The sequence below is a fragment of the Rhinolophus sinicus genome, linkage group LG02 (assembly GCF_036562045.2).
Source record: "Rhinolophus sinicus isolate RSC01 linkage group LG02, ASM3656204v1, whole genome shotgun sequence".
Lineage (NCBI taxonomy): Eukaryota > Metazoa > Chordata > Mammalia > Chiroptera > Rhinolophidae > Rhinolophus > Rhinolophus sinicus.
Window position 1 is genome coordinate 88,010,765 of NC_133752.1, and position 24,615 is coordinate 88,035,379.

The 24,615-nt window shown below is 43.1% G+C and overlaps 1 protein-coding gene across 11 annotated transcripts in view; it reads right to left on the reverse strand.

The window, feature by feature from the left end:
- FRMD4A (FERM domain containing 4A) overlaps window positions 1-24,615 on the reverse strand; it is a 565,649-nt gene that overhangs the window by 93,909 nt on the left and 447,125 nt on the right. For all 11 annotated transcript variants that reach the window (XM_019738286.2, XM_019738288.2, XM_074324782.1 and 8 more), the window contains 5 exons: window positions 18,240-18,296; window positions 17,285-17,307; window positions 5,749-5,832; window positions 580-645; window positions 280-337 (listed from right to left, as the gene is read on the reverse strand). In XM_019738286.2, the coding sequence (XP_019593845.1) occupies window positions 280-337; window positions 580-645; window positions 5,749-5,832; window positions 17,285-17,307; window positions 18,240-18,296 (288 nt within the window). The remainder of the gene's footprint in view (window positions 1-279; window positions 338-579; window positions 646-5,748; window positions 5,833-17,284; window positions 17,308-18,239; window positions 18,297-24,615) is intronic.

Sequence of the window (24,615 nt, forward strand, 5' to 3'; positions counted from 1 at the left end):
GTCCTCCTGAGAATGAAAGGAAGTAGGGATCTATTATACCCACTTCACAAAAAAGAAACTTGTGTTTTGGAGAATAACGCCAAAGAATCAAGTCTCACTACATTATGGGAAAAGTTCCATTGTCCCAATTCCCCTAAGCATGCAATGTTCCTGACCAAGTCCTCCCCACCCACTACACCCCAAAAAAAGTCTTCTAGAAAATTACAAAAAAAAAAAAAGATTTTTTTTTTTTTTTTTTTAGGGCTGGCTTGGTAACCTTCACCAAATGAGTTTACTTACCTTCACTGCATAATAGTGAACTCCGTAGGTTGGGAGAGACTCCACGATGCTCATGTAGCTGGAAAGAGACAGATACACACACACACACACACAAAGGGTGTTTATTCAACAGAATTGATATCCTGTACATATTTGCATGTGTGTACATGATAAAGTTTTCAGAGTGATTAGTTACTTGAAAATTCAATTGAATCATCATCCCCTTGGAGATACGGCTTTCTGAGCTGGACTGAACAACCCTGACATATGCTATGTGAACACGCACAAACACAACCTCACAGTATGGGAAGGGACACTTACTTTACAATTGCTTGACCCCTGGTCTGGCCATTCAGTTTCTTGTAGTGCTCAATCACTCGGTCCTCACTAAAATGACAAGAAAAGGATTCTATTATCACAGTCCCTAGGCCAATGGCCGAGCACCCTACTAATGGAGATACTTCTGGGCTCGAGCAACCTCAGGGGACGCTCCAAGAAGCCAACAGGTCCTGGAAAAAGGATTTGTCCTGAGGTGGCATTTCCAAAATCAGCCTAAGCGAGATGCCTTAAGCAACAGCATATCTAAAAAAGCCCGATTTTCCCTCAGAGGACTCGCACTCTCTTTATCTTGGACTTGTAATCATTGAAATAAGATTAGAGCTCAGGTTTTGGGGTGGGCTTCTTGGAAGAAATTCTACCATGAGAGCAGAGGAAGAAGTGGTGAGCAGGCGTTTCAGTAGGGAGGGACACAGAAGAGGGGACTGGAAGAGGACTGACTAGCCGGACGTGGAGTGGACACTCTGGCTGACCTTCTTGCCCTCCTCATTTCCAGAATCCTGTCTACACAAGGCTTTGTGGGGGAAGGGGAGGCATTGACCTTGACAGAACATGGCCTACCCAACCCTGAATTAGTAGTCAGGGTTGATGGCTCCCAAGAAAGATGGCAAAGTTCTGGGACTGGGGCCTGGTTAACACAAACCAGCAGGTGATAAAAGGGTCAGCGGGAACTCCTTCATACTCTGAAATCTGAGGTCTAAAATATAAGAGATTATTAGCTCAAGCCTTGGGAGACAATGGGAAGCAAACCCTTCTCTGACAGAGTGGAGTGTGTGAAAGGCCTCTCTGATAACGAGGTGGGAGCTGTGGCTCTTACCACTCTTGCCTTCAGAAGCACGGAGCCAACCTTGGCAATCACAGGGGAAGCACATGCCCCTGCTGAGGAGGGGGATCCAAAAGCCTTGGCCTTGTGACATGGCCACACTGCCTTGGAACCTTATTTCTCACCCTTCTGCCTCATTCTTCCTCACCACAGGCCAGTGGACACCATGATGGGATGCGATCCTGAGGATGGACCCTCAAGACCTCAGTGGGGGACATTTATTAGCTATTATTAACTTAGTATCCCAGGATTGATCTAAAGCCTTCTGTCGCCCACCTTTTTCATTTTCAGCTAGGCCATTTCTGGGCGTACCACATTCTATATGTTCATTACTTACTATCTGGGGGTATAACTGATTTGTTTTACAACCACTATCTTAATCTGTAATGAATATCTCCTCATTTTAGTTTTCTGAAATTTGGTGCATGTAAGATTGTCTGACTCTTCACAAGGAAGTGTCTTCATAAATATCCAGAACGGGGAATAGCTAGCTACAAGGGCCTTTCTCTAGCTGGAGAGTTGTTTCTGTGAGGTTCTGGGCACCTGTTCAGAAAGGGGCAGATGCAGCCATATTTCTCCTCAGCTCCCATGCACCAAGCAAGTTGTACGTCGAGTGTGACAAAGCCCTCTCCTGAGCGAATTCTCCAGGACTGTCCTCTTTGCGGTAGACGCCAGCCTTACCAGACACTCAGAGTTGTGTCAGGATGTTCCAGGGTTGCTATTCTAGCTTCCTCCCCACCCACCTACCGAATCAATAGCTGTGTTGGCACGTTTCCTCCCACGTGATCGGGCATGTTGTGAGGTCGACTCTGAGAACCAGGGTCAGGCAACTCAGTGTAGATATGGGCCTATTTCCTTCCCAGCTCTGGGAGAGAGGACCCCTGGGCTGAGGTGGGGAGGTGAAAATCAATATGGCGCTGAAGCTGTGACTACAGGCAAGGCTCAGGAAGAACACCAAAGTCAGAAACGCTGCCAGGCAGCTGTTCCGCTGTTTCCTGACTACATGGCCTCAGCGTGTCTGACAGCTGCGGGAATCGTCGCCCTCTCCCTACCTTGCCCTGTATCTTCTGCTGTCTGAGACCATCTGTGAGGCCACAATATCCACCTTCTCCTTCCTCAGCTTTCCCCACCCTGTTTGCCCCACTTGAAACGCCGTGGGCCCAGTGTGTCATAACACACGCCTGCTGACTGAGACCCCATTCTGCCCCGGGGCCTGCTCCAGCCCCTCCTCTGGGAGTTATAAATGGTTCAAGGGCACTGAGTTGTGCAGACAGCTTCCCAGCTACCCCAGGTTTGTGGTAGGGGCTCAATCGGATAACCATCAGGAACTCACCAGCCAAAGTAAAGGGAATCCCAAAACACTATTTGGAGGACACAGCATTTCGTGAAGGAAAAAGACAAATGACTAAAGCTTACTGTGCCCTAGGCATGGGCTGGGTGGTGCTGCTGTCAAGTTAAATCATCTCTGCAGACAAGAGGCCCAGGAAATGCACCGGTGATGGAAAGGTGATAATGATACGGTTCCCTGTCTTGGAAGGAGCCGTCAGCCTGCAGTGGTCAGTGGCTGCGGGGTAAAGGAAGACGTCCCTGCATGTGGGTCTGGGGGGCCTGGGGGGTGCAACTAGGCCCTTGAGAGAATGCAGGTCAGGATCCCGCCTTGTTCTGTGGCCCTCGGCACATAATGCTCACTTTCTGCCTCAGATGCTGCCCCAACTGGGAAATCACATGGAGTGAGAAGCCCAAGCTTGTTAAAACGCTCGGGGAAGATTAGCAGAAAGGATTATTACACGATTACTCAGCACTACTTCCTAATTGCGTTATGTGACTTTTCACTTCCTCTCTCAACCACGGTTGGAATCTGGTTGGTCAAGTTCATTCCATTTTACAGGTAGGGAACTGAGGCAGCAGAGAAGTAAGCCAAGTTTCCTGGACGGTCATTAGCCCCCAGTTCAGGGACTCGGCCGGGATTCTGATGCCCACTGCGCTGCTCGTTAGGCTGCAACGCCTCTCCTGATGAGTATGATGGACTCCCTATAGCTTATTTTGGCCCGAATGTTGTCAGCAAGGGCTGAAGGGCTCGAAAGAATGGTGCATAAGCATCCTGTATTCCGGGATGACCGGGCAATTTGGCCAACGTGATTGAGACTGTGATATGAGGAGTGGGTGAAGGTCTCCTCCAGCAATGGGTCATGGTTAATCCTGCAGAGGGCTGGTGATGCCCAGGCAGGGACGGAAAACTGTGAACAAGCTCGGGCAGCTGGCGCTGCCTCCCGTCTGTATTAATTTGAAGCAGGAACAGCATTTATCCCTTTTCTTTGACGTCTCTGCTTTTTAAAAATCCAAATAAGTAGATTGGAATGTTAAAGCCAACCACAACCCGCCAATGATAATAAAATAAGGTGAAAAGTGCTATTTGTTTTGTTTTGTTTTTAGCAATGCATCATCAGAATAGCCCGTGCTACCGGCTTGTTTATATATCCACTGGGCTATGAAGCCGGAGGGCACCTGCTTCCAAAACCACCCCTCCCATCATCCAGCCTTCCTCTCAGCGCACGGAGTCAGGCACCGGTGCTTGTGGGTCTCAGGGCGCCCGGGGAGAGGCTGGCCTGGTCAGAGATGGAGAAATGGGCCGGCCAGCCAGCTACAGATGTGGATGGAGGGGAAGATGTTCACACTGACAAAGGGGGAGTGTGAACATGAAGGAAGGAGTTGGGTATCAGTGATACTCTGTGAGATGGAACCAACTGCGGAGATAATGAGAGAGAGAGAGAGGAAGAGAGAGCGAGAGACAGAAAGGAGGAAGAATACATAACTGAAATAAGCATAAGATAAAAAAAATGTTTGGAAACGAATGAGGAGGTAATTGAGGGATGAGTTAGGCTACGGGCAACTGAGTCCAGACAACCCATCAGTATGACAGCCCCCCGCCCCCCACCCCCAGCCCCGCTGGCAAACACATCCCCTTCATGTAGGAACTACTGGTCTCTAGAGTTATAGCCCTGTGCCTCTAGCTTCTCTGCCATGGGTTTCCTGAGAAGGAACAGCTGGGGAGATAGAGCAAACAAGGCCCGGGGGTCATAAGGAATTGGGGACAGGGCAATAGCATTCCGTGAACACAGGAACAGGAGTGCCATCTGTTGTTCACATGTACAGACTGCCAGGCTAGAAGCTTGGAAGTTGACACATGCAAAGTCCCCATAGGTGAAACAGATTCTGTTCTTTGGGGGTGCATTACAATGATATAAAACCACTATTATTGAAGTCTGTTACAGAAAGAAGAATGACAAAAAAACAGAGAGATGAGATGGGGGATACCAGCCCAGCTATCCCATCCCTTGGCCTCTTGGGGAGAAATGATTCTGTACCGGAGTTTACTCCTGCTAATGCCCTCTGCGTCCCCACGCACACTACCTGGGCTGAAGGAATCTCTTACAGCCACCGCACACCTCAACAACCCGTTTGCTGACTAGGAAAGCATCCAGACAAGATGAAGTATTAGGAATCTGTAAACTTCATAAAGCGCATTACAGAAGCGCTCACAAGCGTCACATGTTATCGTTGATTAGGATTGAATTGTTCTGCGATTTTTCATGTTATTATTATTATTGTTATTTGTTATAAAAGCAGTTACAATGCTTTTTCCCCCCAAGTCAGAAGGAACATGGGGGGTGCTGCATTGTGCTATTTCTAAGGACAGTGGTCAGGAGGATTTCAACACACTAGCTAGGAATGCAAGCAAGCCCCACTCAAATGTGACCCAAACCACAATCTGGGCACCTTTCAAATGCCCCATTCATTCAGAATCTGTAATTTCAGGCTTGACAGATGAACTACAGCATAATGTTACCTGGCAGCTAAATTAGGAGATATGAAACATTATGGGAAACTAAACGCATCAATCTCTCTCTTCTGCAAAGAAAAAAAAAAAACCACCTTGGAGTTTTCCCCCACCTCAAACCCTCACACATCCTGTCATCACATGACAAGGATTCCAAAAGGAAACTCTAGCAGCACATGAAAGGATCTCCAGGGAGGCGAAGCTTCCAAAGTGAAATCTTAGAAGGTTTTCTTAAAAAAATAAAAAAAAAATAAATAAAAGGGGGAAGGGAGAGATCTCACATATACCACGTCAGTTGAATAAATACAGAAAACAGTTTCATGGTGACCCAAGCCACTTAATACAATTTGGAGTCGCTCTCCTATTGGGGTCCAGGCTGACCCTGCAGTGGCCCTGGGAGGTGGCCCTGAGTTGGCTGGCTGGGGCCCCATGCCCCCCGGGAAGGGCTTGCTCCTGGAGAGGACACCTGGGCCGGCAGAGAGGGGCAGCTCACCAGTAGGCCAAGGAAGGGTGCTCCTTCAGGGCTTGGGTGGGAAGTGCTGGCAGCTTCTTCAGGTCACTCCTCACCATTTCATTGCTGAAATAGAGGGGGCAGAAGATCGAGTGGGGCCAGAAAACTCACCCTCCAATAAAACCACCGTACCGTGCCTGGTCCAGGAGACCCCACATCTGTCCCCTTTTAATGAAAAGTGGTGGGAGGAAGGGGTGCTTTCCACTTATTTATTTATTCATTTATTTGCAAAGAAAAAGCACACACAACATGCAGAGAGCCCAGAGCTCACGAATGGCTGCAGTGCCTTCTCAAACCCTGCACGTGTAGAGGGGCACAGACCAAGCACCCCCGAGCAGCGTGGATCTGGGAGCAGAAGGGTCACTGGTGACCCCATGGGGAAGGATTCTAGGAGGAGCTCCTCATGGCCCCGCTGTGGGCTCACGGGGCTCCAAGGATGGGCCACCTGACTGCTTTTTCCTGGTGAGCTCGCTGTTCTCCTCACTAGCACACAATGCTGATTTGCTTCGCTAGGATTGACCACATGCTGGAAACTGTTTTCCAAAAGATGACAAATAAATAACTTTTGATTTTGATGACACCTGGAAACAACGGTGAAAGTGTGAAGCGGATTATCTGGTACAAGGAGTGGTCCTGGCATCAGAAACTCTTCTTCCCACAGACTCACATGTTCTCAGGTCTGGATGGCGCTGTCAAGTCCCCCAGCTGTGACCAGAGTTTGTCGAATGCTCCACCTGCCCCGGCACTGAGCAGACCAGGGGGGCAACTGGGTGTCTGTGATGTGCAGCACCCCGTTTGGGGTGGCCCTGGTGTGCAAAGCGTGTTTCCCTATACTGTCCACCAAAGCACCTGAGACCCTCGCAGGGGTCGCAGAAGCTCGCCCCGGGGAGCTGGTCCTGCATCCATAGTTCTAACCTAGGCTGTGCTGGCAGCTTTTGTGCTACTCACACCACGCAAGGCAAATACTGGCCACCGGGACCTTGGGCAGTAAGAGCTAAAAAGCAATGAGGTAGCAGCTTCGTAAGTAAATATGAAGGACGTAAGGAACATCATAGTCACAGATGGGGAGGTCCTGAGGTGTTGGGACGGCAAGTACCCCAACACCCACGCTGCTAACTGGAGGACGTGCCTTTCCATGAGTCCCTCCCCAGCTGGAAATACTGCCCACAGCAATGGAATCAGCAGCTGCCCTTTGGATACCAAGTGCCATCGGGCAAAACCATTCCAATACTTTCAGTTCATGTATGTGGTGACAAAGACACACAAAGATGGTGGGTGGTGACATTATAGCTGCTCCCAGAAAAGGCGTTTTTCAAGTGGACTAAGAAACAGTGCAAATTCTGGCTTTTAACAACCAACCAGAAGGAAACGTTCAACTTGTTACTGCTTGAATCAATAAATCCAAGTCCTGGAACTGTTATCTACGTGGAAGGCAAGAATTTATCGAGTAATAAACCAACGAGCTGGGGGTATTTATGGAGCCCTTGTTACATGGAAGGTATGGAAAGGGATCAAAAAAGGAAGGGCCATACTCCTCGTCCAAAAGGGGCTCCCAATTTACTGTGGGAGGTGAGAGGTATGAATTAAAAGACAACTGACAACTTGGGCAGTGTTTGATCAAGTTGATTCAAACAACCAATTGAAAAGTTCAGAGGAAAGAAAGGCCCCCGGAGGCTGTTATGTAAGAGGCTTTGGGGCAGGGCCTGCATGGAGAGAAGGCGAGGGTAGCACTTCCGTCCTCGGTGCAATACAGCAGAGTATGGAGGCCATGTAACTGGAACCAAAGCGATCAGTTGGAATGGGTGGTCGGTAAGGGAGAATAAAGCTAAATAAAGTGCAGATTAGACACAGAATTTTGAGGACCTTCACTGCTAGGCTGATAGAGTTCAAATTTATCCCGTCGACAGTGGTCAGCGCCTGGAGGTTTTCAAACAGATAAGCTCCTGGTGGTCAGGCAAATTCAATTCCCAAGCAGGGTTGGAATTTTTACTCACATGCTGGCAAGGCATAGTTTAAGCAAATCTTCAGTTCACCAAACACTCGAGAGCTCTTGAGGATGAATTTCTGGGTCTTATCTTTCCTGTTTAACTATAAAGTCACTGAGAACAGGGATTGGAGTCAATGACTCATCAGTGTCTAGCGTGGTACCTTAAGTATCAAAAGGCACTTTTCCGGGATGAACTTTTAGGGGATGAAACCGAGAAAGGCAATAAAGCTGACGTTGGAGCTTGGGTTTACTCACACTCATCACATCCAAAGTATATTTGGGAAAGGAAGAAGCCAAAGGAGGAAGGGATTGTCTTACCCACCAAACACTAGTTTGTTGGCAAACAAATTTCCCTGATGACAGTCCCAGGTTTGACTTCCTTGCTGGAGCTTGCAGTGGGTTCTGGAACTTTCCCCCAGGGCAAGGTTACATAGACAAATATAATAAGAAATCACTAAGGCGTGAAGCCCGTCCAAATCCATTACATTCTGGAAGGTATCCATGGCTCTTAAACCTTCCCCAAGGACAGCTATGTAGAAATGTTCTATTTGCCTTTCTGCTGTCTGTAAACATCTGCAGTGACTTAGAGGTGGCCAGCCCTGTCAGATGAGAGCTGGCCAAACTCTGTGGCTGCAGATCACAAAGTTGCCCTAAATGGGGACTGGTCACTCTATCTCCAGAGACTTGTAAAAACCTAAAACTTAAAACCTCAGGAATGGGCTACAAGTTCCCAGCTTCCTCTTTCAGGGTCTTCCATTTTCCTGAGTCCAGTGCACCTGACAAATGCCAGCTTAGAAAACATCCCTTTAAAACAGTTCATGTTCCAACAGAGGTCACATTCTGTTTTCAGAAAAAGAAAAACAGTGGAGGATCTGAAAGAGTCATTTGCTAAACTGAGAATACAACCGAAGTCTTCTTATTTTTAATATTACCCAGGTTTTATGCCAAATCTTTAGTGTTATCAAAAAAGTGGTCTCTCAATGCTGTGTTGATATTTGACTTAGGTGTTTTGTTGTTGTTGTTGTTGTTTTTTAAACAACGTGCGTCTCTTCTACTACCTACACTGCTTATAAAACATGGGAGTTTGAATGATCTACAGCAGAAAACTAAGATTTCTAGCAATACATCAAATAGGGAATTTGCAACAACAAATGTAACCAAAACACCGTAAAGTAAAGAAAGCAAAAGTTAAATTTGAGAGGAGGATTAGCAAAATACACACTGTATTTGTTTTCCTATAAAAAATGAGGAAATGCTTTTTCAGAAGATTCCCTTCAGCTCAAATGAGATGTGGTAATTGGCAGGAGAAACCTGGGGCAAACCTGCTTAGTGTGGGGGCCTTCTTCCCCAAACCAGTGGTTTTAATGTGCGCCGGGACTAACACAACAGAACACAGAAGCCAGAAAGTTATACAAGTGTAACGTAAGGGATTAGCCTGAATCACAGAAACAGTAATGTTATGCTAATGTCACACCAACGCCTCCATATTGTATGCGCGTATCATGAGGGTAAAGTTCTCCAGGGAGAGCTGTTTCGTAAGTAAAAGGAGTGTTACAGGTCTTCATCATCCACAATCCCCAAATCTGCAAAGCTCGAAGAAACACACCTTTGTAACCCAGTTGGTGGCAAGCCTAACCTTTCTGCGTGGGGCAGCATGTGACCATTCTCTCTCCCATGTGTGCTTGGGCCCAGGGAGCAGTAACCCACACACTTGCAGGGTCTGTCCCAACCTCTGCCATGGGAGTGAAGAATACCTAGATTTCCCGTCTAAAACCTACAAATTTCTGAATTTGGAAACACTGGGACCTCAACAGTTTCAGAGATGCATTGTGGATCTGTATTACTTTATGCCAGTGGTACATGAATCTAGAAAACTCTGAGACAGATTTATGATGAGAAGTTGTAGGTTTTTTTCTTCTTGGCTGATGTTTAAAAGCTCCAAAGAAAGCGATTTCTCTCCTTTCCTGCCCCCCTCTTCTTCTCTTGTGAATCAAGTTCAGGCAGCAGCAAAGAAAATGGAAATTTGCCTCTTTCCTTCCTATCGCTCATTTTCTTTCAGGTGGGTAGGGAGGACTCGCAAAGCTGGAGGCGGGGCATGTTTTCTGGGAAGCTTCTCCTGCCACTTGCCGTGTGACCACTGGCTGGCAAAGCTCGGAGGCCCACGGGACCCTCTGGGGCTTTTCCAGCCTGGGATTCTGGATTCTGGGATATGTCGTTCATAAATATGCCACACTAATTTACCAATCATTGAGGAACAAATTTACGAACATGTTTATGAATTATATTCCTTTATTTCTGATGCTAATTGCTAACTTATCTAAGGAAACATGTCCTCCTTGATCAGTGAGTTTGGTTTCTTAGGGTGACACAAAAGTTTTGTGAATTTCTAACATAGTTTTAAACTTATAAAATTCAAAACAAGTTAAAACATTTTTTATAAGTCTATAATTTGAGGCAATAGTTTTACTCAAAAGCACAAGAAGCAACTGATTTTCTACAACTTCACCCTTTAGATTGGAAACCTTAACTCTGAGAAAACGGACATAGTGTCACAGCCATGAACCTTTTTAGTATTCAAAAGGTCAACTCAAAATATGATATTGATATTAAATAAGTGCTTAACAAAAGAGACAAGCTGCCCTAATACAAAATTTCCTCCTTACTTTATATCTAAACTTCCATAGGATTTAAAGAATACCATCCTGCAAAATCCCCCACCTGAGTACTTTTCTATGCTTGCAAAATGTGAATTATACACTTGAAAAATCTCAGTAAAATGGACTTTTGTGCACAAAACAAAGCTTTCTGTAATAATCTGTAACTTTTCCACTTGAACATTTTGTTTCAAAGTTTCACAGCTTCTGTTCCTCTCAAAAGGTCTTGCTGGCTGAAAGGTTCTAGCTGCTTCTCCCTCAAAGTCCTTTTTAAATCATAGGAAAACATCACACACACCTTTCCTTTGTTTTTGATAAAATATATGAGTATTATATAAATTTAATTTTTTCCCCACAAAAACTCTTCTTTGGGCTGACAGATGTGTTTCAAGCTTAACAGATAACTTTTTTCTAGGACGTTTCCAATAGGGACATTTGCAAGTTTGGGTATTTAAGATATTATTAGGTTATGTAAGTTGTATTCCAAATGTTGACTGTTGCAAACACAACTGTCTGAGTACTTTTTACTAACTATCTAAAAGTCTCAGCAAATCTCTCTCTCTTACTACATGATTAGTGTCAGCTGTTTTCTTTCAAGAGGCCAATTAAAAAACTGTAGGAAAATATACCCCAAATGATCAAATGCTCTAACAATGATATAAAATTGAGCTTGCTTTGAGTTGCAGCAGTAAAACCACTTATGTAAGTGCAAAGTAATGATATTAGTAGGCTGGAAATTGTGATTTATAGACTGCTGCTTTAAATTAAGCAATTTTCTTTCAATGCTGTCTGTTAGCTGGGCAAGAAAATAATGTTGTCATCTTTTTAAAGATAGCAATCTCTACAAATGTTTATGTTACCGTGTTTCCCCCAAAATAAGACCAGGTCTTATATTAAGGTTTGCTCCAAAAGACTCATTAGGGCTTATGTTCAGGGGATGTCATCCTGAAAAATCATAGGGCTTATTTTCTGATTAGGTCTTATTTTTGGGGAAACACGGTACTAAAAATTCTTTTAGGGGAGACCGGATGGCTCAGTTGGTTAGAGTGCTAGCTCTCAACAAGTTTGACGGTTCAATTCCTGCATGGGATGGTGGGCTGTGCCCCCTGCAACTGAAGACTGAAAACAGCGACTGGACTTGGAGCTGAGCTGCGCCCTCCACAACTAGACTGAAAGACAACAACTTGGAGCTAATGGGCCCTGGAGAAACACACTGTTCCCCAATATTCCCCAATAAAATTAAAAACAAAAAAGTCTTTTAGAAGAAAACTAGCTCTTTGACTGCTTTTTCTGCTGATCTTCCAAAATTCTTCCTTTAACCTATGACTGCCTAAACGGCATCGTCTAGTCTGACAAAAACGGCCCACAAACCTGGAATTTTCAGATACCAGTAAGCCAAGTTTCATTTACATTAATTCACAAATGCTCTCTAAAAAGGCAGAACAGATTTCAAACAAAGAACAAAAAAATCAAGAAAGTACTTATTTTTTTGGTCACAGAAATTTCATTTTGTCTTTCCAGACTAGTGAACACGTGGTCTGATGGTTTACAGAAAATAAAATATTAAAAGGTCTGTATTTTTCCTTTTTTTTTGCTTCTAACTGCTCTCCCAGAGCGCTAAGAACATGCAGTCTGTGGAAGTGAAAGGAACTTTTCAGCACAAATAAATACTCTAACCTCTCTTCTGAAATGGAGGTGAAAAATCAATTTCCTTTGTTAACGAAAGACCGCTATTCCTTTCTATTGAGGGAGCAATGCATTGCTCTATCTCTAAAAACTATTTTTTTTTTTTTTAAAGAAATAGAATTAGAAACCTGCAGGCTGATAGATCAGGGGCACAGTAAGGTTTCTTACCAACCACTGAACTCTGACAAGCTGATACTTTCTCACTTGGACGAGCATCTAAGTTTGTACAGATGTTATATAAACTGACCCCTAAGGATTCAATCACAGCTTTACTGCTTTTTCTCTGGTTGTTGTGTTTATTTGGAACAGAGAGTCCACAGATGTAGGGCCTTGCTTGCACACGACAGGCTGAACAGGTAAGCAAAATGTGGCACATGGATCTTTACGGGAACTCTCCTTAATATCAGCCTTTTTCAGGTGCTGTTTGCTTACTGGTCCTAATAAATCTCATGCTGGTAGGATCCTGTTTTAATGATTAGCATCAGTACGTCCGGTCCTCTGTAACAAAGATATTTCCAGGTCCCAACAGACGGCCCAGAGTAACACAGCTGTAGTGATCTGGTTTCAATAAATCTTGTTAGCAAAAAATTCTACATAACAGATGTTTTTTTTTTTCCACTAGTTTCCATTAATGTATGGATGATTCTTTATATTAAAGATAGCATGATTTGGGCATTTATTTGTACTGTTCAGCATAAAGTATTTTTGAATCAAATCACTGATTTGGCAAAATATTGTTTTAAATAATTTTTTTTTCTTCTCTTTTGGTGGCACACTTTCAAGAGGGCTGACAAAAAAGTAAAAAAATGAGGTGATTCTCAAAATCACAGTATGGAGGTTGGCTACCAGGGTTTTCAGTTAAAGTCCCCTTAGGGAAAAACAAAACAAAACAAACAACAAAAATATCCAGTTCTTATATCACCTTGCTTGCTATAGTATAGCACTAAGTCTCCTATTAATTAGAATGTATCTATACAATTTGAATGTCCTGTTCAGATTAAATGAGGTGTTCCCTGCATTGACCTTTTTAAAGAGGAGAATATTATTTTCCTACAATAACCCAAGGTTTTAAAAACATTGTTTCAAAAATAGGAAATGTCAGTGTTTAGTACTTGAACCACTGCAGCGTTTGTGCTAAATAAAGTGTGTAGAAATCATAGAAAATGTACGTTAGTTGACTAATGTTCAGCAGTGATTATCAAGTGAGAACATTTTGTTTTTAAACTGTATTGACCCCTCGCAACCTAATATTTGTCTGCAAAGCTGCCATGGTTAACAGTTCTCAGGCTAGTCAATTGTTTTTAAACAGAAATGCCAACTCTGCTGATCTCCTGATTGTTGATTGGCATTCATTTTTTTTACAGATACACAACAGGAAATGAAAAATGACGACTACATGCTGTACTAAGGAAAATAATACCAGTGAGAAAATATTGTTTTTAGATAGGACTATTTCCTAAACTATTTCCTGAAGCTGTCTTACAAATCTGTCTACCATGTGAGAATATGAACATGTATGCCATATATTCCTTCCTAGCACGGGCAATACTTTTTATCTATTTATAGCTCAGTCCTTTTCTTTCAGCAATGCTGAACCCAAGATTTCCTTGTAACGTTCAGTAAGACACAGAAGTAAACATTTCCCTTAACTGGAAAGAAAGGGAGCTGTATAAGAATAAGGCTTTAGGGGTCTGCTAAGCAAAAAGAGTCCAAAAGAAGAAATAACAGCTTGTGGGTTTCATGAGGAAGAGTAGTTACGATTCCTGGTTGCCCTTCTCCAGTTCTCTTTCTATGAAATCATATCAGCACTTTTTACTTCTCCCTTTTGTAAAAATAGCCCTCTTACTCTTGTAAAATTGTTCCCATAACTTGCAGCTTTGTAATACTCATGCTACATAAATGTAATTTATATATTCATTGAAACGTAAATATGTAGACTAATAGCATCCTGGGCAAAATAGCCTTTTAGGAAATTATAGATTCAGGACCCTCAGGCTATGAAAGAGGTTCTCTACTTTGCCTTTTGGGTGAGACCATTAGTTTAAAAGTTTACTCGATCCTCTAGAGTCTAGACTACCTTAACATTATGCCCTGGGTTGTGTGTTATAGGAAAGCCTTGTTCCAAACTGACAGCTCATTTATTGACGGGGTATGTAGACAAGTCAATACCATTCAGTTTACAACTAACAGTCCCACATGAATTATTAATAGAGCAAAAATAACTTTCTGTAACACTAAATTGTGAGAATAGGACATCTGGAATGCCCAATGTTCAGCCACCAAACCAAATGCGGACAACTTCAATGTTTTGGGGATTTTCCTGGATGTAGATGGGAAGAGGCACCAATGAGGAATTTAGAATGACTTCTCTTATTCCCAAACTCCAGGCCACCCAAGCCTCCTAACCATGGACCTGCCAGGGACAATGGGTGTTTATCAGGGAGTCAGTCCTAGGTGACAGATCACCTCCACCTTGGCAGGTGATGGGAGTTGTATGCTGGGAGATAAACTGACCTTCTGGATAAGGTGTCTGACCTCTCCCTCCCCTGACAGCTATTTCTCTCCCCAGACAGCTGCTGTTCCAAACAAACTGCGAGGCAGCCCTCTGACAAATGAAGCCAAACCAGGATCCTTTGTTTCTCTGAAGCCAACAAACTGGCATTCCACAAGCTCATTAGGGGGCCGTGAATTACTGCCAGGCCAGGCCTCTGCTTCCCCCTCCCTGGTGATCTCTGTGGCCGCACGTTCCCATGATCTGCGGGGCCAGATAATGCTGTCCACAGTTCACATTCCATCCTGTCAGGGTACTGTTGAAAATAAATAATAGTTACAGCAGAGGTCAGAGCTGGCGAAAGAAAAGGGGGTCAAAGTATCTCCGGAGAAAGTAAGGCAGACAATGGAAACCACTGGATGTGTGGTTGTTAAACCATTTTTCATGGGACTCCAAAAAAATGTTTGTAAGTAGATATGAATCTGTACTTATCAAAATCCCCAAATTCCAATACCAAATGAAGGGCATAAAAAAGGAACAGAGGGAAAACAACAACAACAACAACAACACAACAGTATCTATTGCTTCTAGATACTGAAAATATTTCATTCAACAAATTCAGTGAGTAGTGACTGGCCACTGACAGTAAAAATTCTTAGTTTTTTTTAAAAAATCCTTAGTTAAAAAAGGACTATGACTACCTCCACATTATGGAAATAACTTGGGAAACCTAAATAAAAGAGGCCTGCAGGTCTCGTTATGCAAACATTCAAACTGAGCTAAAGGGACTCCATTTTAGAGGTCAGCCCACTACATCCCACTGGCCAGATCTAGTGCTCTGCTTGTTTACATATGGCCCGTGAACCTAGAATGGCTTTTTACATTTTTAAATGGTTGGGGGGAGTATCAAAGGAAGAAGATTTTGTGTGTATGAAATTTGTATATGAAATCCAAATTTTTGAGTATTATAAATAAAGTTTTTTTTTTTTTTTGACACTGCCGATTGTCTATGGCTGCTTTTGCACTGAGGAAGGTACATTGGAATAACTGCAATAGGACTGTATGGCCTGCAAAACCCAAGGAATTTACTGTCTAGCCCTTTACAGAAAATGTTTGCTGATCCTTGTTTTGGGTCGTAAAATAATTTTTTTACTTTTGCTGAGATATCTGAGTGAGAACATACCCCTCAGGTTTTGTTGGAAAGCCTTAGGAATGCACAGGAAACGCAAAGAGAAAGCAGCTAAGACCTGGAGAACCAGTCAGCATGAACTTGACAAAGCTAAACAAGTACAGGTAGGCCCCCAGCTGACATAGTTTACGTTGCATTTAGAGATCAAATCCCACAAAGCATGAGAAAACATATAAGTTCCTTCAAGGAGCGGAGACACGATTTGTATTTCTTTTAAATAGCAATTTGGCTAATTTCCTGTCCATCAGCCAGAATCCTCTGCCCTGAGGCTTTGTTTTCTTGGACATGTGGTTTGGTCTTCCTTCCTAGACCTTGATTCTCAAGAGTGGGCTCTCCTGGACTTCCCTTAGGGTAGTTGGATACAACAGAATCTCAGGAATAATGTCTGTCTCTGAGCAGACAGTCCTGTTGGTAAGTGGATACAATCCCCTATTCTGCGAAGGCTCCAGGAATGACTCTGAGAGATTGAGAGGCAAGTCAGCCACGCTGGTCAACGGGCAGTGCCTGATGGAATAAATGGCAAGACTACTGAAGTTAGCAGCTCCACCAGGCTATTAAAGCAGGTTCGGGCAGCTGGATGGCTCAGCTGGTTAGAGCACAAGCTCTGAACAACAAGGTTGCCGGTTCGATTCCCACATGGGGCAATGAGCTGCGCCCTCCACAACTGGATTGAAAACAACAAGCTGCTGCTGAGCTTTTGGAGGGGCAGCCGGATGGCTCAGTTGGTTAGAGCGCAAGCTCTCAACAAGAAGGTTGCAGGTTTAATTTCCACATGTGATGGTGGGCTGCGCCCTCTGCAACTAAAGATTGAAAACGGCAACTGGAGTTGGAGCTGAGTTGCGCCCTCCACAACTAGGTTGAAGGACAATGACTTGGAGCTGATGGGCCCTGGAGAAACACACTGTTCCCCCACATTCCCCAATAAAAAATTAAAACAAACAAACAAACAAAAAAAGCAGGTTCCCCAGTGGTTAGGTCTGCTTATGTTCTCACTCACTAACATAATATATGGAGGAGGAAGGAAAGCAGACGACATGGAATATTTGTGTGGTAACACTTTCATGAACAAATTTTCCCTATGGAATAGCATTTTATCCCTGAAGGGTAGGACACTAAAGCAGAAAGAAAAATAAAGATGTCAACAGCTGGGTTAGGATTTCCAGGGTCATCTGCAGACTTATTCACAGCATAGTTAGTGGTGATTCAAGGCTTCAGAGAGACATTTGGACAATGTGACAAATGTCCATACAATGGCCATGTGTGACTCTGGGCTCTCATCTCAGCCTTTTAGTAAACTCTCGCTTTTTATTTAGTACAGAATATTCTCCTTGCTATTATTATATTTTCTACGCCTGATATATCTGTTTTCATTGACAAGTTGAGAGTTGGAGCACATCATAAATATATATTATTAATAAATTGCCCTCCCACAAAAGATACACTACTTTCTTTTAATAGAGACGCAACAGAATACATTTTTAAGGGAAAAAAACACAATTCTGTAAACTCACCTAGAAAAATCTCCCTTTGCCTCCTGTAGAAGAAAAACATTCAATATCAGTGAAACATTCCAACATCGTGTTACAGACTCTAAAACACATTTGATAGTCAGGACGGTCTCCCTGAATAAGTCCAACTTATGACTGCTATGGTCTTATCTGCTACAGGAATGTAATTAAGAATGGACGTGTGCATTTGCCACTTAAATATGAGACACTAAATTAAACTTTAGAAAGTTATATGCAAGGAAAGTGAGTCATAATGACAAATTGCAAATTCCCACCTGCAGGCCCTGGTCTAACTTTTTCTAGTTTAAAGATTCTGGATCTGAATGTGTGCCTGGGTAGAAATGTCCACCTTGTGTTACTCGTTGCTTTGTGTCATATTGCAGGCTATGCCCTCATCATTCTAAAGACTCTTGGAGGCAGCGACCATGGCACCTGTAGTAAACCTAGCACAATGTCTTGAACATAGCTGTTCAATAAATCTTTGTTGAAGGGATAAGTTAATGACTTCCTTTCAATTCATCTTGCCAGTGTTACTAAATTGTCACCATTGCTAATACTCAGTAATACCTCTTCTTTGCATAATGCTAAATAAAGAGGTCTTTTCCTTGTCTTTGCAGGAGGCACAAAGAGATTCTCTTGGCAATTAATTCTTGCTATTGACTTGGCTTTTTCCAGAATGGAGGAGAGCGCCAAAGATGAAGAAGATGGGCTCACAGAATGATCTGTTTCCCCCAGGGTCAGGCAATACACACAATTTCCCTTTGCAGAGAGATGCTGTCTTAAAATTTTGGAATACCAGACGCGCCTATGTACTGCCACAGTGTATTGTCCCTAGTAGCTCTTTCCTACTTGTGGCGAAAATAATTAAGAAGACACTAGTGGATATGGCGGCTGGCCATGCAGGCTAAGTCTTAATTCCCTTCCTTCTGTGTATGGTCAGGAGAGCAGAACAGCTTACCTGTAAAATATAGGAGGCTAATTCAAACACCACTTCACTGTCCACATCTATCAGCTCCTACAAGGAACAACCAACAAGAATGGTAAGTGTGGTACTTTAATAACTTCTGTATGACATCTCCCTAAAATGAGGCCTGGCCTTTGTTTTCTGGGGAATCCCCTGAATCTCAAAATCTGATAGAGCATCTCTGGTCCTCGAGGCAACTTCTCTGAATTACTTGGCCCCCAATACTCCCTGATATCCGTTTTATAGCTCTCAGCCAGGGACACGGCGGTCTGAGGTCTATGCAGTCTCAAAGGCCTCATCTTTAAATCTTCAGGAGAAATGAAGGAGTGAGCCAGTCCCCACCTTTTTACAAATCTGTGAATCTGATTAATCAATGGAGTAAGGTTACTTGATAAATAATAATAGTAATAATTATTATTATTATTTTATAAACGCTACTCAGAACCAGGAATGAGGCTTTATTGAAAAAAATGTTAAAATAGGATTGTGACTCTGTACATTAAAATGAAATAAAATTAAAAATACAGTTCTCAGTTGCCACATTTCTTTTATGCACTCAGTAGCTCCAAGTACCATGGTGTCAGAGCAGATACAGAGCATTTCTGTCACTGCAGAAAGTTCTATCAGTCAGCGCTGTTATAGGGTCCAAGTTTAAAAATGCTTCTGTCCTACTAGCTCTTCCCCCAAATATTTAGTCATGATCTATGGACATGGTTGTAAGAGGACATAAACCTTTTGGAAAAAAATCTAATATATGTATATGTATATACAATATATATGTATATACATATAATATACATATGCATATATACTTAATATGTATATAGTTCATATCTCCTTTCCAAATAGCTTTATTGAGGTGTAATTGATAACACACACAAAATGCACATGTTGAATATATACAATTTGATAAATTTGGACATTACGCAAACACCCGTGTACCATCACCACATTCAAAGTAATAAACATATCCATCACCTCCAAAAGTTTCCTTGCATCCCTTTATGTGTGTGTGTGGTTTTTTCTTTTTCTGTGGTAAAACAACTTAACAGGAGATCTGCCCTCTTAAAACATTTTAAGTGCACAACACTGTATTGTTATGTATAGTTCAGAGCTTAAAGACAAAGGGAAACCTGGAGTCCATCAGCATGTAAGAATAATAACCAAATGAACTGATGTCACACTTCCGTTATCAAGATTTTAAATACAAATGTCCACTTTTCTCATCTCTTTCTAATATCACTAGATCCTACACTGAGTGAGTGGATCACAGAAAAGTTAGAGCTTGGACAGACTTCCCCGAAAATAAGACCGGGTCTTACATTAATTTTTGCTCCAAAAGACGCATTAGGGCTTATGTTCAGGGGATGTCCTCCTGAAAAATCAGGCTAGGGCTTATTTTCCAGTTAGGTCTTATTTTCGGGGAAACACGGTAGATACAGCTAGCCTACCCAGCCCCCTGGTTTGACTGAGAACAGAAATCCAGGGCTGTAAGGGACTTGCCCAAAGTCGCAAGGCCTTGCTGGCCCTGATGGGGCTGGAAACAACCCCTCAACTTCTTGTCCAGGTGTCACCTTCCCGGGGATGTGCATTCTCCACAACCAATTAGGACTGAGTCTTGGCTAATATTTAACATCCAAGGAGAGGCTTATCTAATGTGCAACGCCAAACCAACCAACAGGAAACAACTCTTTTAAGTGTGAACATAACTTTGAGTCCATTATTTGACTCATCTGCTAAATGAGAATGTCTACACTGTGGACTGTGGGGGGAAGCAAGGTGGGGAAGGGAGAGGGAGGTCTTTTTAATTTTATTTTATTTTACACAGCCTATTGTGCAGTCCCTGGAGAGACTGCTGGACATGAATATGGCGGTAAACATTAACTGTAATGTACTATTATTCAAAGTAAAGCTACCGACAATGCACAATTAACTGCCTGAGCTCATTTACCCAAGTTCTCTCTCACCATATTTGTCATCGGGGTAAATGGGAACTAGCACCTCTAACTGGGGTGAGTTTTCACCTTCTCTGATCTTGCCAGCTCCCAGTGAAGGTATTAAACACCGTGAGAGGCAAAATGTGGCCAGTTCGAGGGAAAAGGATTAAAGAAACAAGTGGCCCAGACATCCCACACCTTTGCAGAATCTGATGGAAAAGAGAGCTGCATTATGTCTTCTCACCATGGCTACTTAATCTTCATGGCGTTCAAGAATCATCTTGTCTGTCCTCAGAGGAGTCAGTACAGAGATCTACATGGTGTGTGTAAGAACCAATCTAGGAACAACGGGAAGACACATGCCGACCTTGCAGTATCTGCCTGATTCCTGATGTCTCCTGTTCATAATGCTTTCCCCCCCTTTTACACCTGGCCCTCCCCGGAGGATTTCTCTTTAAAATTCCACTGTGATGGCACAGAGCTCTAGACCATCCGCCAACGCCACACATTTCCCGGTGTACTTCAAAACCCGAAAGCTGAGTTCCCCACGTAGAAAAGTGACTAAATATTGCCAGGGATCCTCCTCTCAGACACATGCTGCCATATAACATTAAAAGGACAACTCTACCTGTTTCTCATTTGTCTTCTCTGGCAAACCAGAGGTGGCTTCTTTCCTGTGTTTCTGCTCAAGCTGTGAAAATAAACTAACTGGGACCTGAAATACCAGGGTACCAAAAAAATGTATACACATGACTTTTATCCATCTTTTATTACTGGTATAGATTATTACAATTTTAACACAGTTTTTTCTTTCCTTAAAATGTGTATACATTTTTTTTTTCCACCGTCTGTAGTATGTGTAAAAATCCCATACTTCCCTGGGGCACTGGGTTTTCCCTTTACTGAGGATGAAATGGGGAAAGAGGGGGAGCAGAAAAAGACCGTTCAGGGAAAACCGATGAGCACTTTCCATGTGGCACCACCCAGCTGCTGGTGGTGTGACATTTCTTTATGCCTCCAAGGGTGTCTGCAGAGTTTGCTGAGCTAGAATCTTGCCTGGGAATCTAAGGTGGTCCACTGGGCATGTAATAATTTTATCTTGAGACTCACCAGTAAGAAAGGGAAGCTGATAGAAGGGAATATGATGTCTGGTAGTTATCGTGGCCCATTTTGTGTGTGTTTGGGGCATCTGTTTCACGTACTACTGAATAATGTGTGCCGCTTTCTTTGATCTTTTGAAAAATGGTAGGGGAAGACAAAACGTGACCATCTGCAGGTGTGTGCATTCAGAGAAGCGGGGGAAGGTGGCCCCACTTCCTCCCACTCAGCATGGTTTTATCCTAGGTGATTAAGTAGCTGAGGAAGAGGCTTGAGGTCATTTATCAGCAACATAATGGCTAACAATACTCTCAGAAAGATTTCTATCTGAGGGCCTTCCAGTGTTCCAAACAGATAGCCCCATGAGAACCCCAAGTGGCAGGTGTGATGGACTTTCTCCAAAGTCCTGAAGGCCGAAGTATCGCGTCATGGTCCCCTGGCTCTGTGGGATGTGGTGGTCTTTCCACTCAAACAAGAATCATAATGAAAAGCATTCCTCCATGGTCAAGAATGACAGAAATTCCAACTTTCACGTAAGATTAATGAAATACTTATAACAGAAAATATGACTCACAACCACATGGTAGGTTGAGAAGATTCCAATAAGGACCTTTGCAAAGTCCATTCAGAATAACATGCAGGGCTGTTCAATGGTTTTCCTAATAAATCCTCACCAACTGTGACCAACTTTCTTCCTACCCACAAAACATCTAAAGACTACAGTTTTTTTTGCTGTTCTGCTTAGTATCATTTCTACTGTCACCTGAAAGTTCCAGGTTCTCCCCAATAGCTCTAGGAAACTGGACAAATCACTTGATTCCTTGAATTTCATTTTCTTCATTAGTAGAACAGGGACAACAATTTCTTTTCCAATTATTTTACCGAGTTTGGTGAAACATAAATGTAGAGGTGATTTGGAAACTCTAAGACACACTATAAACATCATGTCTGTATTATGTATTTTGCTTCCTAATGTTTACAGATAATCTGAACTTCACAGTTTTGCCTCTGCTCTGCAAGCATTTTTTGGCATATACAGGAGTCCTTAGTAAGATAGATATTTTTAAAGAGGTGGACAGCATTGTGTGTGTGTACGCGTGTATCCACGTGTGTGTATCAGTCACTGTGTATGTCATTCAAGTGGGTCCTGATGCCCACATTTCACCTGCCCCGCCTCATTGCATAACTCACCATGACTACACAAAAGTAACCTCCAGGCAAACAGGAGCCGTGGCACGTAAGACTGATGTGATCTTGTACAATTCCTTTCTTAGCCCTTCGCCAGTTTTCCGTCAGGCAAGTCACTTCATGTTTGTCTAATGACCCACTGGAATACATGCCATTCACGCCGGGCCCCCACTCTCTCATTCTGTGGCACAGGGATCACTCCTGCTGTCTACTGCACACTGCCCATATCATGAGCCCAAGGGATCTTTTAGAGGTCATGGGCACAAAAATGAAACAGACACTAACATTTTATGGCCTAGTACTTGTTGTTTGCATGGCTACTGTAAATTATCGTGGCAACTAATTTGTGACAACACGATGAGTTCACGAGTTTCTAGAGTTGAAAATGAAAGTCCCTGTCTGTCCTTCTTTCCTTCCGCTCTCTGTCATAAGAGTATATACACTATACCTGTAGTAATCAAACTAAGAGATATGGACGAGGATTCTGCATGTCTGAGACTAATATTTAGATTGGCTCCTTAGTCCTGTGGAACTTGATTCTGGGCTTTGTTTCTCTCATCTTCAGAGGAGATAATACCATCTGCTCATTAACAAAGCTCTTTGAAGATTTTGGATAAAGACCACTTATTTTAATTTTAATAAGAGTGATGACATTTAGACCTAAGTGGCAAATGTGGCCCAAGACTGATTATTTAAGCTCCAAGAATATGTGAAGCTCTCAGACCAATGTGGACATCTCAGAAAAGAAGGCTGGACAAGATCCCCCAGCACACATAAAACTAAGCCTTTTCTGACATGACCTGCACTCAGTGAATATATGTAGGCACCAAACTTGGTAATTTCACAGGAAATACATGAATTCTTGATCTCTGGGATTGGAAAGTAATCAGTGAAAAACAATTTATTGAGCATTGACTATGTGCCTAGTTCAGTGATAGGTCATGGAAGGTGATCATAAAAATTCACTCAGAAAAATGCTCGTGCACACTTTTCCTCCAACCAAAGAGGCCCTTTTCAGATGGTGACCATGGGTCCTGTTTCTTTGGTTATCATTGTTGGACAACATAAGTGTTGAGATCGAGCACGATTTAAGTTTGACAAATAAAGAGGAGATGGTTAACCCTTTGAGGTCTGGACAGGGTTATACAGTTCAAACATGAGATTTATGATTGCACAGTTAGCCATTCTGATTAGTCCCTCACTTCGCCCAGCTGCAATCATATAGGTATCAAATTACTTCCATGAGGAATTGAATAGAGATAAAAGACTTTTCAGTGTGGGAGCCCATTTTCTTCTCTCTGTGTGAAGAATATTGGGGGCTGGATCTCAGATTTCATTATTTGCCTTACAGTTTCAAGGTCTATAATCTATGGGAATCCTTCTAACCCCCACTCTCTCATTCTGTGGCACAGGGATCACTCCTGCTGTCTTCTGCACACTGCCCATATCATGAGCCCAAGGGATCTTTTAGAGGTCATGGGCACAAAAATGAAACAGACACTAACATTTTATGGCCTAGTACTTGTTGTTTGCATGGCTACTGTAAATTATCGTGGCAACTAATTTGTGACAGCCGTTTGATTTTGTCAGTGGAGAACTCGGAGCAGGCAGTATTGGATCCTGCAGCCTGAAGGTGGGGACAGAGCTGAGGAGAATCCACATCCATCCAACTGCTCCCACATAGCGTGACAAGTCCACTGCCTCCTGGGAGGCTGACCAGTGGGCCTCTTCAGTCGATGTAGGAGGCCACATCCAAAGAGGGAGAGAACCAGATGGAAATCTTGGCAGCAGAGTCTTGCTTTGTCGTGTCACTTCCCAGGGAGCACACAACATCCCCAGGTAGAGTTCCTATGGGACTTTTCCCTGGAACCAGGCAGATTTCTAAATGAGTTCTAGCTATCCCCTGGTCATAAATTTCCTTGCCATCACCCACCTGTCACCTTAATGAGTTAAAACACATCAGAAGTGCTGTCAGAGCATGTGGCCATGTGAGGTGTCAGTGACCCCATTCTATACTCCTTCCTGCTCTACTTAAACTAGACAATTACAGCCCTGCCCTCTCGTGACCACAGTCTAATTTTCTACAACTTGGATACACTGTGACTGCTATTTTCCTGTTCTTTTTGTAGAAAATGGGGGGATTGTAA